The following is a 19,266-nucleotide window of genomic DNA, read 5'->3' as shown; positions in this document are numbered from 1 at the left end:
AAAAATGTGGCTATTTTTAAACAATTCATCTTTTCTGTCTCTACTAAAAGCAAATAAGGTCCCAGAGGTCTCTTTTAACTTCTGAATAGTTGATTAATGTTTACATCAATAAAAAATCATCGTTAAATTTTATGCCATTCATCAATTTTAAAGAAATCGCTCTTCAGATTTGTGTGATTTCTTTATCATTTTCAGTGTCATGTCCGTTATGTTTTTCACTTAAAGTTTTCACAGCTTACAGGAAATTTGTCTGAAGGTACTGCAGATTCAGATTCTATGTTAGAATTAAACCCCCTACCATGTGTAGCAATCATTTTCCCTTACCACTTCTCATTTTCATAAAAATGGCGTAACGGACATGACAAATCGTGTAACGGACATGACACCTTATATACGACAAAAGGTAGCATTCACAAAAACAAAATATTAGGCTCAGTGTCACAGACTGAGGTCAGTCTCAATTGCTTGAGGATAGCTGGATGTAATAACTCCTAGAATCTGCATGTCATTCAAGCTATTTTTCGAAGTTGGTGAATGATGAAAGTTCAGCTCTTGTTCTGGTATATTTTTCTGAGAATTAACAATATGCCACATAATATTAGGATAAGATGCAGCTAGATCTGGCAACATACTCAGATCACAATCTGCATCATTTGTGTTTGAACAATACGATTGATTATCTTAGGTGTTTGCACTGACAGTTTGGAGAATGATAAAATTCCAACTTGTGAATTCATGAGATCATTGATGATATTGCTTCAAAGTATCTGACTTTCACCAACCTCAACTTCTTCAGTGATGGCACGGGCTCACATTTAAAAACAAGTTTGTATTCAGATATCTGTGTTACATGATGTAGCTCTATGAATCCATGAATCTACAGTGGCACTTCTTTGCAATATCACAAAGCAAAGGGGCTGTGGAAGGAATGTGGCACTATCAATAAATTATGTCATCATAGTATTTTGGTCAGCCATAATCACGATTTGAATGATGTATCTTCATTTGTACACAAGCAGCACGGACAATGCAACATAATTAGATACAGCCACATTTGTCAGCAAGCAAGATAGTAAGATTTAGAACATCCAAGAATTGATGAAAGGATGATTATACTCAGGATGATATTTATTTTGAATGAAAAAAAATCTCAGAAGCGATTTACAAACATTCCGATTACCTTTCAACTCATACATAATCGATAATGAAAGACTGGTTTCCAGGTACTGCTATTAAATTTTAAAATACTTTTTAATATCATTTTTTTATCTTAAAACTGACATTAATACTAGTTCATATTATTCTTTATCATAAAATACATTTCATATGTTCATCTTGGATTTATACAGGTCTGGTACATTTTGTTTTCTTCTCACAAAAAATGAGATTTGGTCTTCTCAGTGTGCCGTAGGCCGTAGCGGTACTATTAAGCATTGTATTCTATATAAAATTATCATGTAGGCTTTAGCTATTAAATTAATAATACCTGCCAATAATATCTACATATTTTTCTTTAGAATGTTAGTAAAGGTACTTTGCTGTTACATAATTACATTCATTCATTCATATTTCTTTCATTTTGAAACTAAGAAGTGCTGATGAAGTTCACTTCGTAAGGGTGTCATGTCCGTTACGCTAAGTACATTGTCAAATAGTAAGCCATGACTAAAAGATAATCTTTACTATCAACTTTTTCTCTTTTAGTTTGGTGTGGCGGATGGTAGTAACTGGAAAATACTCATTAACTGTTGTTAATTGGTGAAAAATAAATTTTTCTAAATATTTGTTTGTTTTATAAATATTGTACGAAAAGCCCCTCTCTCAAATTGCAAAATAATAGGAGATATTACAGATTACCAGTTATGATGTGTGTCTCTAACCTCTAGCCTTAACATGTAAACAATTAGACTTGTACCATATCTTGTAATAAAATAATTATATTTGCTTACAAAAAGTGGACGAAACTGTCATGTCCGTTACGCTTCGTGTGTCATGTCCGTTACGCTACATTTTGAGCTATGAATACAGAATGCACTGCAAAACTGTTGTTAAACACTATTTTATGGATAGAGCATGATCTTAAGGTTAAATTAACACCAACATCAGGTGCATGCAATCTAAGAATTCACAGGAATTTTGATAAGCAATAGGAGGTAAAAATGCTTTGTCCATTTCGTGTCATGTCCGTTACGCTCACAAAGAGTGCAATTTCTCAGCAACTGTTCAACGAAACGATTTGAAATTTCATGTGTATGTAACTGATACTTAAATGTGTCTGATAAGCTCGGTAACAATTATCAAAAGACTGCTAATTCTACTGTATTTACCTTTGAATTACAAAAATTTGTCTGAACGTCATGTCCGTTACGCTGGAATTGACCATGTGTAGATGATATCAATTTTTCAGCCTTGGAAGTACATGTAATATGCTGGGGTCATTCTACCACTCAGAGAATCAAAGCTCTTTTGTCTTGAACAACCAATAGGCCTAAATTCTTATAACACAACAAGGCCTATTCTGTGCAATTGGCAGAATGAAAAATGCATGGATTCATAATTGACAACAGCAGCAGTAAGGTACGGGAATCCAGAAAGGTGATAATCAATAAAAGCCACATTAACATTGGTGATGATGCTCAGAGTACACACTCTAAACTTTGAATTACAAATATTGCTAGTGCACTGAAATGGGAACTACCCAATGACAGCCACATGTCTTCCTCACCTCGCAATCCATCCACCCTTTCTCTCTGCCATTTTCACATTTGTCATTAGCAGCACTAATCAATATACTCAATTAGTTACAAACAATATCATAATAGCCTAATGCAATGAACAAAATATACATCAGGTGGCAATGCAAAAAGCTTCATGAAGCAAGCGTTTGTAATTTTTTTTAAAGTGTGAACTGTGAGTTCACTTGTGGGCCATTTTTCCTCTCTTCTCAGTCCGTTCTTTTGATGACAAAAAACACACAAATCAAACAATTATCACGGTCCATAGTTCAAGTACAGGACAAGTGCATATAACAGCTACTGGAGGCACTGTCCCTGGTAATAAAAAAAATATGGGGGAAAATTTGAAATACGAATACTCAATAGTAATTCAACCAAACTTATAAAATCTTGATGAATAATTGAATATCTTAAATTTTCAAATTTGTATAACAATTTACAGCTTAAATAATGTTTGATTGCTGCAGTACCACCAGCAAATATTGCAAATAAAATGTGATGAAATACCTATCTACATGTATGCCAATGTAATAGTACATTCAGCTTTAAACAGAGGAACTACAAATGTACAATTAAGAAAAGTTGAGAAGATGTACAAATAAGTTTGTCAGAAGTTCAGACTTCTTGATTTTTCAACCACGGTAAATAAATACAAATAAAATATATTAAAGGTGAGTGACAGCATCTGCTAATATTGACCTAATAAACTACAAGTGTAAAAGGTATTTTACAGGCTGAAATTATAAGTTGTAAAAGAGCACTCAAATTTGGCGTTATCATTTATGCCCCTCTCTGTATACTGTCAGTGTCCCTTCAATACAAGCTATAAGGCCTTCAGAGTAAGTATGTCTTGTGTTTGGGCATATCCCTTTTGTAAATATTTGTCAATCTGAGTTAGGCCTTCAGAAAGGAGGGAGTATTAAGAGTTAACATGTCAAGTATAAGTCCGGATGTATAATGCCACACTTCTGGAGTTGCTGTACAGATTTGGGGGGGGGGGGGGGGGGGGTCTCCAGTGTATACAATCGGGATGATAATTTGACCAGCATGTTGGCCAACATGTCGGCCTACATAAATATGCCTCTACCTACAGCAGCGTACATGTATGTGCACATGCTACACATGTACATAATATTTGAATAAGGTAGTACAACAAAGAATGTCCAAATATATTTGAGGCCCTATACAGGTGACAGACAGTGACTCCTTATAAGCCATCGAGTTTACTATTTTTTTTATACCAGTTTTACTTTATAGACTCAAGTAAATATCTTGATAATTTTTCCTCAATGTCAGTATCTTATTTTCAACACATTATTTTCAGTTATTTCATGCCTGTAGTCCTGTATGTGATAAGGAATAGTAATACACAAATTTACAATACGATTGTGATTTCCATCCGATTCTCATACATAATTCTATTTCCTTGTAGTTCTGATATATCCAAACATATTCCCAAAGATATTGGCCTATACAATTTACACATGAATGTATGCTTGTACAGTTGATAAAAACATCCTTACATGTACCCTACAGTATGTGTAGCAACACTCACAATATTATTAGCCTCGATGTATTGATCTAGGCACCCTATAATGACATACGACATTGCAACTACGAGATCAGCTCCAGAGGAGAAGCTCTGCGGACGAAGATGCCTTCACTTTCCCTCAGCAAATTCATCAGAAATCAATCCCCACCATCTTCCACCCCCCCCCCTCTCTCTCTCTCTCTTTCTCATCCTGTATCTCATCCCCTCCCTCTTCTCTCTCTATCTCTTTTTTTTGCCAGCGTAGGGTCATAAACACTGCAAACTACGTGAGCTCTGCCTTCACATTTTCTCCAAGCAGCTATCTAGCTTTCTGTAGTTGAATTGAAGTGAACAAGCTCCACTCAACTGAGCGTGCATTTGCATGTTGGGCATAATAATCTAATCACCATTCAGGGGGAAACCTGCAGAAAACACTGAGAAGTTGTGCATCGCTGGGGACTATTTCTCATTCTGAATATGATTACTATCTACCGATCTGCATTCAGTGAGGGATATTTTCGACTTGAATTTGAAAACTGCTGTCCGCTGTAACTTTCAAGAAAGAGAATGATGCGGCAGTGGAGGGGAATATCTTGCATTAGAATAGAATATTACTAGATGCAAGGTTTATCAAATCAATTACTCAAAACTCAATTCAATGTGAATCTTGATGCTTAGTTACTTGTTTGTCATCTTTCCATCTACATTCTTTCCTTCCCTCTATCCATTCTCTCCGCTGTCTCATCTGTTGTCCACTAGTCCCTGCTGGACGCCAGCTCTCTTCAATCAATGCATTATCCTCCGCATAATAACAGCCTCATTAGTTTGGGCACCAGGGGAGTTTTGACTTCCAAAAGAGGGCTCGCCTCCATGACATCAAAAGAGGCTCCACATCTGAGCACAGTCAGATCAGGCTATTATGCCAAAGATGCACCATTGTCCAGGCTCAATGAGCCACACACTGGCTCCTTTTCAATGCTATTGCAGAAATTCACAATGTATTGTCAAAACTGGGAAATAGAAAAGGAAAGAAAGGTCCAAAATGCACAGCTACTCCAGAAAGTTGCCCCTAATTCCTCACTGATCTTTAGTCCTCGGGAAGCTTTTCTTTGCCTTTCCACAAAGTTGAGGATGCAGAAGAAAGGGAGGGTGTATTATTCACTATTGAGGCCATGAATGTAATGACTCCTCAAATACCAACTGGAGACAGAATTCATGTTGTTGGGTAAAGAACCTTTATATGCACCCCACCCCCATCCAGACGCCCATTATCCACTTGCCTATTCAAGCCTAAATCTCCCAGTAATAAAGGGGTCTCCTTTGTATGTTTTACTTTTATGTTGCAGATAAGCTGTTCATTTTGGGATAGAGGCTGAGAGGGTCATTTATCATCTAGTGTCCTGGCAGGAATGTAATGTACCAGGCAGTGGGTGATAGAAAACAACCTCAAGACGGCAAGGCTCAGATTGCCCAAATCCATTCCTTTGGCTTTCCCAAGGTGCGAAATGCCTACTTTGTCACATAAAAAGCATATTTGACAAGAAACATTCTCACATGAAAGTTAAAATTGTACCGTAAAATTCTACTTAAATGCAACTATAGGCCCTACAGAAAATTAAATGCAACTGCAGTGTAGGCCCTACAGAAAATTTCATACATGTAACATTCTGATTATATTCTATTAAAATGCAGGCTGCTGTTAGCACCATTAACGTGTAGATTCCGTAGAAATTCACGCAAAAACTAACATGCTTTTCAATCATGACAAGAAGGCCTATTCATTACTCAGACCTGGTAGGAAGTTAGAATATTCACAATTTGAATTTGTTCCACACTGCAAATGATTTTAATGTTCAAACATACATGTACATTATAGGCCTTCATATTTTGTCCAAATTCATATTCATGACAGCTAAAAAGTAAAACATCACTGAAAATATCAAACAATAATGCAATTGTTGACCAGATCGGATAGGCCAATACCGTGAATAGCAAAAACAAAATGTGAATAATCATCCAGCAAGACATCTGAATAATGAGAAGGCACTGTATTTCAATACCATGTAATAAAAAGGTTGTCTAATAATGAAGATGGGTAAATTTTACACTACATGTATTTTCAATACGAGGGATTTATCATTAATTCATTACAATGCTTTTAATACATGTAGTAGTCTTAATCATTATTTTTTTCACTATCCAATAAACAAAAATAATGTTTCATATTTCAATTGTAAATTATGATATTCGTTCCAAAACTATCACTACCACATGTTCTTCTACTGATAACATAATGGCTTTCTACAATCTACACTTGAGCAAATATATCCAGCGTTATTTCTATGGAGAAAGGAGAGACATGGCTGCTCTCCATAGCATTATGAAGAAGCCTGTCTAAACCTATGTGCCATACATTATGCATGACACAACCTTTGCAGACTTGCCTTGCTTGCCTGCTGCTGGTTTGCCTTGCGCGTGAGCACAATGACCTCCGCCACACTGCTAAAGGTTCAGCGTGCAGGTGTGAGGGCAATAGAACCAGTAATCAAATCCTAGGGCTCTGTGAATGGGATGAACGGAGGCGCCAATGTTATCCCGACAATCCCATCATGAACATACATTGTCACCGAGCATGTGTCATCGTCATGCCTGCCAACAAAACTACACACAAGATAGATGGACAGCAGAACAGCGAGGCAAGCTCGATGCGATTTGCTGGAGGCGTGACAGGGGGTGGAGGGAGGGGTACTCGGTTTAATACAACTTGTTACATTTCAATCATGATAATACATGTAGTCAGTGAATTTTCACAAGCAATGTTCTTAGATTTACTTCCAACCTCCCACTCTTTACCAGTATTTCAACTGGAACTGGGAAAGAAACTGCATGGTAGATAGAACATGGCGAATACGTTTTTCGTTAATTGCATTTCTACATGTATTCTTTCATATTGCATAATTTCACAAAATTGACCTGTACGCAATTCTTAATTTCAGGTGTAAATTTCTCAGATTGACATTTTGTGACAAACATTTTAGGGCAACTCTATTGCAAATAATATACTTCTTTGTACACATGTTCAATGCAGCTTTGTTGGGTATTAGTCCTATCATGTTCAAAAGAAGCCATATCAATGATACAACATCTTTGTTAGCATGAGTAGATGGGGGATGAAAATCATCAGTTTACTCAAATACTATCAAGCACATATGTGTCAATGTAACAATCAGAGCTAAATCAAACAATGCAGCATTGAAAAGACCACAACCAACAATAGCAGCCCAAATACCAGATTCTGTTTTGTTACACCAGGAGGCTCTCTATTCACAGAGGCAGAAACACAAAGAATGGAGGAGATCGACCAAAAGAGAGTGAGGGACACAGGAGTATTGAGCGATTTGATGCATACTGTTGTAGCCGCCTATACAGGCTTCTATATATACACGTAACAAGTCGTCAACAAGATATACATTTCACATACCTGCTGCACACAAAGTGGAATTCAGACGGATATAAGCAATATAGATGGAAATTCATTAGTAGTGCAGAGGGTACTTGAAATGATGTAAAGCCTTGACTTGAAGAAAATATTAATCAACATCTTCATCAAGTTTTAGCACTGACAAATCAATGCCAAGAATGATCATACCACTCAATCATTGAATGAAGTCATTAGAACGCTTTGACTGAATTAGCAAGTGCTACTCATTCAATGAGAAAATAACTGACAAATCCAATATTATTTTGACATCCAAGCTATTTTATCTGACTCGAGAAAAATATTGAATGAAACCAAAGGAAATGGGAGAGTGATATGACGTGCAACCGTCAATTTACTTTCCTTCCCAAATGATTCTTCCGACAATAAAGATATGACAAAACCGTAAATTTAGCTTTTTTAGCAAATTAAAATTTTCAATCTTTTTTTTGTTGTCATTTTCGAAACTGTACTACAAGCATCTACATAATTTTTCTAATTTCTATTTTAATCACTACCATATGATTTGATCATATTGATGTTCAGTAAACTCTCATGCCTACAATCTTCTTTTGAGAGAATTATTCGGCAACCATCTTCTGTTTCAATAATCATTATAAAACTAAAGAATACAAGTCATGATGAGATCAAGGGCACATTTCATCAAGACTATTGTAACTTTACCATTATGGTAACTACCATTGTAAACCTTGGCTGCGATTGGCTGGTTAGGCCTGTTACCATGGTAGTTGACATAATGGCAAACTTACAACGAAAAAACTCTGAAATATATACTACCCATGCCCCTGAATTCTCCAAGGAATTTCGCCACCCTATTTTTCACTGCAATTTCTAAATTGCAGCGAAATAAGTCAAGGTGAAAAAGACCAAAATGTATGATCATATAAGGTCTGAATAAAACATACCAGATGAGTTGGCATAAGGCTGTCTGCGTTCAGTAGGTGTGTTGCCCGTCTCCGTACTTTGCCCATATTCCACGGGTGACGTGACTGAGGCTTCTTCAGCTTCTAACATAAAAGGGGAAATTAACATTTTCTTTTTACTATTATATGACATCAGGAGTCAGGGCCTAGAACAGTCTGGCGTTCATGTGTACTTATACATGTAGTCAAATAGGTACATCAATTAAAAATATTCCTCAGGTTTATTGCCTGAATGACAAGTTTTTTTTAAAGATAGGATGGATGCACTAATGGAATTCCCTTATCAATAGATTTAGGCCTACAGTATGTGGAAGCTAAGTGATGCACATTTTTCAGCATCTTTTTTGTACTGTCATTGGGTTGTGAAGTACATTTTAAATTCCCAGAAAACTAAATACATCATGCATACAGTATATCTCAAAATAGACTCTGAGGTTTTCCAGAACTACATGTGCCATACCTTCATTCTAGATTCATACTTTCCAATGGGTTTGTATCATTTTAAATTACCAGAAAACCATTAACTAAATATATACTATTGACCCAACCTCAAATTTTGAGAAAGTTTTTTCATAACTAAGAAAAAAAAAATTAATGGAGACAGAATATGTTCTTAACAAGATTGCACCAAAGGGGGTGTGGCCGAGGGGGGTGACTGCCCCTACCATTTTTCCTACTCCTAGGTTGTAAAAATACTGAAAGTCTGAAACAAAAGAGAAAAGTGTGAACTAAAGGGACAGAGAGCACAAAATGAGTTCATACCCATTATCTTGGTTTCCCCTCCTATATTTTTCTTTCAAATGAAAGTAGCAACTCTGAAATCAGCATCCAAGAAAATTAAAATAAGGAACCCCACGGTCCCCACCCCTTTTCCCATTTCATTTACAAAGAAAAAAAATACAGCTTTAGGCCTATAAATACATTTTATGTAACCAAACCAGCAATCAATAATGCCTTTAAATGTGAGCATACTTTTTTACTTTATCAACTGAAATATTTTTTTTCATGAAAAATTTCTTCATCAACATAAATTTAATTTGTCATCAAAGTTTAGAGGTTAAATTCAATTGGTGCTCTTAATTTCTAACCAACCATCATACCTTGCGTTTTGGACCTCTCGAACGCAATCCTGCTATAGGGTGGTGGTGGAGACTCTGTAAAATTGTAGAAGGAAAAAAAGTAAAAGTTGTGAATAAGAAGGAAAACATCATTGAATAAGTGCACCGCCATGCATGATCCTAGTGTATAGCGCCTGAATAGATGCAGTGTAAGTGCGTTAATTGAGGCGAAAGGCCCGGGTTGATAAATACATAAATACAGCGGCGCCACTACGGTAAATTGGATGCGAGATTGAATAGAGGCCAGCCAGTTGCGCAGGCTGCATTCAGGAGTACAGGCGCCGCACCATGGCCGCCTAGCATGCATTGCATGGTCAATGCCCACTGCGTGCATGCAGGCTAAATTAATTCGTCGGGGGGCCTGTGTGTGCTGATTGAGAGATGATGCACACAACATGATGTAGTGATGAGTTATTTACTAATTGTATTTTTAAAATGTTTATATCCTCACCTGGTCTGCATAGACGGCTGATGTGATAGGGATTGCAGCACACTGTTCCTGAGGATTCCTCGTCGCCTTGTTGGCTAACTTCGCAGCAATATTTGAGCCGTTTGAGTTCGCTTCCATGTTTGAGTTCTGGCCAACGAAATAACTGGCAACATAAAACATGAGGAGCAACGGTCCTGCTGCGTCCAAGTTCCCCTTTCGAGATGGGGACACAGTTTGTTTGGGTCCCTCCACGACTTTCCACTGCCTCGAGCAAAAGCTCGAGTTGTTTTTCCTTGAGGCGTTTTAGGAAGCTGTTGGCGGCTGCTTTGAGGTCGGTCTCGGCCTCACTCTCCCGGTCGGCCGAAGACCCACAATCGTTACCGTGTGTACAGCCCACACGGCTCCGCAAAAGTCGCCGCACGAGCGCAGACCGCCTGGACCTGAACATGCGACATGCGCTGCATGCACACGATGCATAGCCCACAGACTCCGATGAGAATAAGCATTCCAGCGCCGGAGAAACGGCGGTTTTCCTCCTTAGTTCGCTCGTTGTGGCACTGGCCAAAACGGTAAAAGAATACACAACAGCTCCTCTGGCTATAGCAGTGATAACGTACAACAAGGCCGACCAAGCAGGCAGCGAAGCCCGTCACCGCACCACTCCAGCATGTGGGTAAAATCCTGCATCAAACGATGTAAAAGCTTAGAAACCCCATCAATCCTTCGATGAATGCACAAACATCACACACAACAATACAGTGCAATCGCAGATTACTTGAAAAATTATCTAACGATGGTGTAAATCCACTGAACAAAGTTTACGTTCCACCAGATTCCGGGGCCTACTTATTCCGTAACTAGTCCGATCGAATACTGCAGGGTAGCCTCGTTGAGAATATGCGTCCCGTCGTAACAACAGAGCTTACATGATATGATACAGTCAGCATGCACTAAGCTGGCGAGGCTACGCATACACTATCGAAGTTGTGCGATAATTTTTACTATCTACACAGTACGCTTCGCCGTGCCTGTACAAGCGAGTTGAGATTCGCGGAGACGCTCGCAAGCTCCACGCGAAAAACATACGAAATTTACTACTCTCTCTGACCACACGATTACTTCTACGCTGATTGGTTGACTTGGGTCATGTGGATGTCTAGACATTTTGGCGCGGCTCGAGTCTGAAATGATTGTTGAGCAAATAACTCGGCGCTTTGCCAGCGATTGGACTTCCTCCCTCTGCGCCGTGCAAGGCACACGCCTAATTACTGGGAATAAATTTTCCTCTGAGCAGTTCATTTGTTTGAAGAAATCAATACTGTGGCAAGTGTTTTCTTGATACAAAATATTACTTAGTATATCGAGGGTAGAAATGTTTCATGACTCCTGTATGAGGAATTGGGATGTGCTGGTTGGGTCGTTTACTTCTACACTGCACATTATGCTATAGAGGGGTAACCGCGGTTCCGGTGTCGCTTATCTTCTCTCTCGTGATTGGTGAAGATAGATCATCGTCGGAAACCCAACCTACGCTTTATAACTATCAAATTACCCGTAAATGACTCTGAGCCTCTTTATGCAAGGCGACATCCAGGCAGCGGGCATAGTGCGATTCGTAATGGTCCAGTAGGCCGCTACTCGGGCGCCTGCCTAGCTGGGGTGTTCCGCTAGCACGAGGGGAAAGGGCTCGTAAACAATGTGTCGGAATAATAAAGCAATGCACATGAAGTACGAAAAAAAAACACACAGAACATTGCTTGCTTTGAAATGCGAATGTCTGGTAGGAGAGATGTTACATAGGGCGTAAAATACGATATAGATTTGTTTGATACCACTTAAATTTCTATTGACGTTAGTACGAATGTAGGAGTGTATTTGGCGATTGAACGCATTCGTTTCGGAATTCCCGCTCAGGTAGGCAAGCTAACCACGCACCTGCGATCAGCTGATTGGCATATGGACACCTTTTCTTGGAAGCTCATGTGAATGAGTTGACGCCGAGGCATAGCATGAATGAAACGCAATGTTTACGTGTGCGATGCACCACGTGCTCCTCGCCAAGATTGTATTACATTCGCACGCGCGCACAGTCGCGATGCTAAATCACAAACCTTGCCTATGTTTTAGGATGACTCCCATTTTTTTTAAAATCCTCTGCGGACTGCCTATGTTTCAAATAAAATCCTCATGAAAAAAAAAACACATTGTTTGGTTTGTATGCAAGACTTCTACTGACGATAATCGTCTATTCCTGGTATTACTCCATTTTTTGTGATTCTTCGAGGTTCGGGATATAAGATCAACCGGGATAAGATCGTTTGTGTTTGCCTACAGTATGCGCGCATTCCCAGATATATAAAAAAGTTCGTTCAACTTAATTGTTTTCCTTTTGCAAAATGCAAAATCCCCCACGATTGCTACGCGATATCCCGATATCATAATTATGGTCGCCGTGTGTAAGACATGCCTGATTTTATTTTATTTCCCAATTTCATTTTCGTTTAGTGATACGAATTAAATTACTGGCGTTGAAAAAACACTATTTGATCGGAGTATTTTTTTTTGAGGGGGGGTCAGTCTTGGAAAAAAAAATTAATGGTAAAGACTTACTATTTTTCAGGAAGATTTTCCAATCTTTTTATATTATTATTGTTTTGTTAATGAATAAGATGGGGGTCTGATATCCGTCCTACATAGGCCTACATCGAATATCATGAAATTGGCGAGGTTTGTGCTTTGAATTAACATCTGGCATTACTTTCAAACAATTAGTGAAATTTTACTTGAAAAGTTGAAGTTCTTGACATTATCGTTTTGTCCGGTCCGGACTAACAACAAGTCCGGACATCATTTTCATCATTTTATCATTCTTCTTAATTGCGCCTTGTTATCATTATTGTTGTTCGTATTATCGCTTTTTTTAATGCACCGATAAGTGTACAAAAAGTACACTTTTTGGTTCGAATATTAAGCATAGCATTTCCTTTAATTGATGCACACAAAAAAGGGCCATAATAATTTACTTTTGGATATATAAAGTGGCATGCTGGGAAGGAATCGAACTCCAGATTTTCACGTACTGTAACAATTAGACCACTTGACCACATATAAAATTTTGATTTTCTTTAATTTCGTATGTAATATCTTAACAGAATGTTCATCCGATGACAATATAATCAATGTTTTATTATTATTATTAACTTTTCAAAAAAAAAATGTTTTATTAATATGCTCCCAGTGTTTTAGCAGATTTTGTGCAGCATGAATGTCTGACTTATATACGCCATTACAGACTATCAAATCATTTCCCTGCCCTTTTCCCCATATTAGATTGTTCAGTTGTAATCTTGTTCTTCTCATCCTTCGAATTATAATTATATTTACATTGATTAACCTTGATGTTGGACATCACTCATCATCATCATCATCATCATCAATATCACCACCACCACCATCATCATCATCATCAACATCGTTGTAATTATTCATTACTGTTTTAAAACAGTAACGTTTATATTTTTACATAATTTTGTTACACTAGTAAATTTATTGAAAAAGTTACTGCTATTAATGGATGTCGCAGTCTAACTTAAAAGAAATCAAAGATATCTCCAATAACACCATCGGTCAGTTCGTTTTGTGTGACTGCGTCGTTATGCGTCGAATGAGGGAGGCAATCATTCAAACGAAGCGAAGGGCCTTGAAGTTTGAAAATTAACCCTCTGCATGCCACGTTCACTGTTACGTCATCAACAGTATAGATGTATACGAAGAGAATGGAGGAAATAATCCATTCTATGATTTATATCCTTTTAACATGTGCATAAAATAAAGACAACTAAGAACACACTGACAAGATAATGATCATGTAGTTTTCACTATCATTCCATTAAGATTATCTAGGTTCCCATCTCTACGATCAACCCTTTCCCCTCAATCATCTCGATATCGAGCGAATAACCTTATGAAACGGATAATGAGCCCATGTTACAACATGAACGAACATCGCAGTATAAAACCCCTGTTGCTGTACTGTAACATTCTTTTGCCTCATGTGGGGTGCTTAAATCTCTCTAGTATTTCTGGGCCACTTCATTCCCCCACGTCTGTAGTTTGTAGTACCTGCACTTCAAATTGTCAAACGTTCCCCTTTTGCCTCCTTTCTCTCTTTTTCTTTACCCAAAAGGAATTCTGTACCAGAAAGAACCCGACTCGTTTGACCAAGATTGTTGAGATCTGATAGACGTGTACTGTCGATTTCTGGATCAAAGTTTACCTCCTGACACGTAAACATTCTTACTAGCCATAGGCACGCCAAGAGCCCCAACGAGGCAGCGCCACAATTCAACCTAGTTTTTTTTGGCTTTTTTTCTTCAGGTTTCCATGCCGTCCCCCGGTTTCCTTTTCCTAGAATTAGATCTTCTCAAAGAAAACCTTCAACATACTAAATGCAGACACTGGCATATAGATGGGTTGCTTGGGCCAGTATAGCCCCTATCATTACACCCCTCCCCCCCCAAAAAAAAAAAAAAAAAATTATGTTCCAGGAAAATGGGAGAAAATGAAAGGGAAAATGTTATTAAAGGTGTCATTTCAGGACACAGCAATGGGATTGAAAATCAAAAGCATGAATTTGAGTCCGGTTTTAACGAGTGAAAAAGCGCACCAAAAGTTATTTGAGGGGTTATGTTCATTTGGCATACTAGTCTTCTTCTAACTTGTCTAAGATAGTCTAATGCATCATGGGCTAAATCCATTTGGTCTTTTATCAATTTGGTCTAATCGAACAAAGTCATATATTAAGATTAATTCTCATAGGTTACTGCCCAGCTTTTGCAATTTCCTCTACGTTTATTTGTCATTTTTACTTTGTAAAAATTGAATGAAATATTTGTTTATAAAGATTTAAAAAAGTTCACCAAACTTTTTAGACTAAGCATGATAAGCAGGGTTAGAGTAGACCAAGTTGATATTAGGCAAAATTGATAGAGCTGAGCTGGAAATTGAACAAATGGTGATTGGGTTAAATGGCAATTAGACCAAATGGTAGGTAGACGAACTGATTGTAGGTAGGTAAGCTGACACTAAACGCAAAGTAGACGAAGTGGATGTAGACCATTTGGCAAAAATTTGAGGCCGCTTTCCCGTGTTCTTGGTGTTGTGTTCGAATGGTCATCGACCCGGTTGAAGAACAAACTCTCCGATTGAATTTCACGGGGGGGGGGGGTAGGTGTTTGGTCCCTATAAAATGTTGAAATCAATAGATCTTGCGGGGGACATAAACAGAAACAGTTACCACGAGGACAAAAGAGCAACACCCAAAGTCAGAATTGTTGAAATAGAGCGACGATTCAAAACGCTGGCCCGTAAACAAGACGCTCACTTTTAATTCCAGCCCATTCCAGCATTAGATCGGTAATTATGGTGTTGGTTATTTGAGATTGATTTCTGAAAATGATTGAAAAGGAGAATTTTGCTTAGCGTACACAATACCAAAACGTTTGCCGGAAACAGAATGTACTGATTCGTAAATATAAGAGTTTTACCATGAAACTATATTGGACTCCCATACCACCCAACTGTACAAATTAAATGTTATAAAAGGCCTTCATCACCTTTTGCCGAATTATCACTGGAGGACGTTTGTGTCTTTGGGGCATTTAATTCGGATAATCATCTACTTCACTTATCATGTAATGCTACCGTTTGTCGAATTGATGATTATACCAAGCGCCAGTCTTGTTTAATTATCAGTTATTAAGGACATCAGTTAGCATAACTAATTGGAACCATACAATAAGTCCGACACAACAGCGTCTAACTATCATTATAATCCTCTACCTCGCGACAATAATACGCAAAGACATTGATCAAACTTATTTTACAATAAAGCTATTACAGCTTAACGGCAGTGATCAGTGATTCTTTTGTAAACCAATTTCCTATCAATATGGCCGTTATATCGGTAATTAACCACCATAAGAGGAGTGTTATGGGTGCTTTGGCCCGCCTCAGGTGGGGGAAATTGACTCATTTGCACCGTTTGCAAGGTTATTGTTTTGTAAGTGCAACAATTTGATTCCAAGGTGATTTTAATGGTCACTTAAGCCCCTTTCACAATTGACGTACGACCACTTGCGACCTTTTGGTCGTGCGACAGGCTGCAACAGGCATCAATCGCCAGTCATCTCATAATATCGCACAGAGGCTTTCACAGTTGCAACAGCTGTCGTACAACAAAAACAACCAGTAAAACCCGTTGCACGAGTAAGTCGCTTATGATCCTATTGTGCTCGTGCGATCACATGCGAGAGTTGCACGAGGGATTGCGAGGGGAACGGTCGCACACAACGGTAGTGCAATGTTGTAAGCCGTTGTGATCGGTCTTGCAACAGTCTTATGGCCCATCATAGTATCGCACCCAGTCGCAAGACAGGTCTCTGTACATGTAGGTCGCTAGCACATGTGCAAGTGTTGTACGACCTCCAGTCGAGTAAATGCGACTACTTAGTTGTGCCACCTGTCGCACCAAGTCGTGCAACGTTGAACAACACTCCCACGATGATCGCCCGACCGATGGTACGACCCCGGATACGAGCTGATGCGAGTGAATCGGTCGTATTTGATCGCGTTCGGATTTTGAACATGTTCAAAGTTCAGATGTGACCAGTCACGACCACCTTGAGTTCGTGCGACCGTCTACAACGACTGCGAGTGCTCGCAAGTCACCAAGAGATCGATCGTGCAACAGCAGGAAAAAACTGTTGCAGGCGGTCGTAAACTGGTCGGATGTCAATTGTGAAAGGGGCTGTACGGTCGCATACATGCGAATGCAACGGTAGTGGAATGTTGCAAGCCGTAATTTCGATCGGTCTTGCAACAGTCTTATATTATCGCAACCAGTCGCAAGACTGGTCTCTGTAGGTATCTAGCGCATGTGCAAGTGTTTTACGACCTCCAGTCGACTAAATGCGACTATACGAAGTTGTGTCACCTCTCGCACCAAGTCGTACAACGTTGAACAACACTCACACGATGATCGCCCGACCGATGGTACGACCTGATGCGAGTAAATCAATCGTATTTGATCGCGCTTGGATTTTGAACATGTTCAAATTCAGATGCGACCAGTCACGACCACCTCCGACCACCTCAAATTCGTGCGTTCGTCTACAACCACTGCGAGTGCTCGCAAGACACCAAGAGATCGATCGTGCAACAACAAGACAAAACTGTTGCAGGCGGTCGTAAACAGGTCGTACGTCAATTGTGAAAGGGGCTTAAGCAGGGCTAAGCGTACATTCACTTCACTTTATACCTTCATTGACCGGTAAAGTTTCAAACAAGCATGATAACAGATTTCAATTATGACTGATTCCACTATGTGAGGCTCAGGTGCGGGGGGGGGGGGGGGGGGTAGCATGGTCCCCTATGCCAAGGTGCATTTAGACTACTACATTTTTCTACCCCATCCAGTTTTGGAAAGACAGCCAAAGGAGCCCCCCCCCCAAAAAAAAAAATATATATATATATATATATATATATATATATATATTCATATGTATCCCTACCTTCCCCCTTACACAGAGAGCTCGATTTCTTTATCACATATTTATATTTCTTTTTAATTTTTTTTTGGGGGGTCGACCAACTAAATGATTCCTCGTCTGCATGGGCCTACCTTTATATTTTCGAAATGCCTTATTGATCTCATAGACGTGTACATGAACATCAAATTGATATGTTTTGTTTATAAAGAAAATTGTCAATTCAAGAAATAGGAAACAACAATAAAATACACACTAGAACTTTAAAAATATAATACAAAAAGAGAAATAGTATATTATCACCATAGGGGCACAGAATGAGGCTGGTGCACCGCATGAAATGAGAGTTCCACGACCGAGAAAAAGGAGAGAGAAAAAAATAAATAAAAGAAGAAAGAAAGGAAATGAAAGTGAGAAGGGTGAATATGAAATTATGTTCAGGATATCATAAAAAAATTGTAACAATTAGATTTACAGTGAAAATTTAGATCAAGTCTTTTAATTTTCTTTTAATCGCTCGCTTCGATCGATCATGACTTTTTAGCAATTCTCGTACGCCATTATACAGCTATACGTCCAGTCATGTTTCACTCATTATAAAACTGATATAGCAACTTACTTTAAATATCAGTGCAGAATATTAAAGGGATGTTCTGGGTTGAAGATATTATTTTATATCTCAATAAAAAGACCAAAATTCACAAAGCAATATGCTGAAAATTTGATCAAAATCGGATAACAAAGAACGAAGTTATTAAATTTCAAAGATTTGCATTATTCTGGTGAAACATTTCTAGGCATGTCTTCGTGAATTCATTAGGTGGGCTGATGATGTCATCCCGGATGTGATATCCCACTTTCCTTTTTCATATGTTATTACATGAAATCATAATTGTTTCATTTTTTCATAAATGTGTAAATGATGTGTCTCCATTATGATGAAATAAGTTTTATGTACTTTATTGTATGAAATCAGTTTTTTTTCTACCAAGAACTAAAACAATTGGATTGACAACTGATTAGGTGCATTAGTTATTTCTTGCTGCAACTTATTTCATCATAATGAAGAAACATCTTTTATACATTTATGAAAAATGAAACAATTATAATTTCATGTAATAACATAATAAAAAGTAAAGTGGGGATGTGACATCATCAGCTCACCTAATGAATATTCATGAAGACATGCCTAGAACTGTTTTACTGGAATAATGCAAATCTTTAAAATTCAATAACTTCGTGATTTGTTATCCGATTTTGATGAAATTTTCAGCATTTTGCTGTGAATTTTACTTTATTTATTTGGATATGAATATTAGTATATTCAGCCTGGAGTATCCCTTTAATTATTTTTCAAAAATACGTTTTGAACTACTTTAGACAGTTCTATCGGTTTCAAACGGTGATTTATACCTCAGTCACATTTCATCTACGACGGCCGTATATACGGCGAGTTGAAAACAGCCATTTTATTCATTTTTAT

General features: G+C 38.2%; 1 protein-coding gene across 2 annotated transcripts; it reads right to left on the bottom strand.

Moving 5' to 3' along the window:
* Window positions 1–4,020: 4,020 nt before the first annotated feature.
* On the bottom strand, window positions 4,021–11,274 carry LOC129255711 (mothers against decapentaplegic homolog 6-like). 2 transcript variants are annotated; one of them, XM_064096794.1, is made up of 3 exons: window positions 10,258–11,274; window positions 9,789–9,842; window positions 4,021–8,769 (listed from the first exon to the last, which is right to left on the bottom strand). In XM_064096794.1, exons 1-3 carry the CDS (start codon window positions 10,682–10,684, stop codon window positions 8,645–8,647), a joined length of 606 nt encoding a protein of 201 aa, XP_063952864.1. In that variant the 5' UTR covers window positions 10,685–11,274; the 3' UTR covers window positions 4,021–8,644. The 2 variants fall into 2 exon arrangements, with proteins under 2 accessions (XP_063952864.1, XP_054750017.2); XM_054894042.2 differs by having other exon boundaries at window positions 4,027–8,772.
* Between the last annotated feature and the right edge of the window lie 7,992 nt (window positions 11,275–19,266).

This window comes from Lytechinus pictus, chromosome 3 (genome assembly GCF_037042905.1).
Source record: "Lytechinus pictus isolate F3 Inbred chromosome 3, Lp3.0, whole genome shotgun sequence".
Taxonomy (NCBI): Eukaryota; Metazoa; Echinodermata; class Echinoidea; order Temnopleuroida; family Toxopneustidae; genus Lytechinus; species Lytechinus pictus.
Note: the sequence above shows the minus strand (reverse complement) of the source record. Positions and strands in the feature narration are given on the sequence as shown.

Coding starts and splice junctions, on each gene's coding strand:
- LOC129255711 (XM_054894042.2), bottom strand. CDS start 10,684: ATGTTCAGGTCCAGGCGGTCTGCGCTCGTGCGGCGACTTTTGCGGAGC. Junction 9,843..10,257: donor CAGCCGTCTATGCAGACCAG/GTGAGGATATAA, acceptor ACAATTTTACAG/AGTCTCCACCACCACCCTAT. Junction 8,773..9,788: donor CGAGAGGTCCAAAACGCAAG/GTATGATGGTTG, acceptor CTTTTATGTTAG/AAGCTGAAGAAGCCTCAGTC.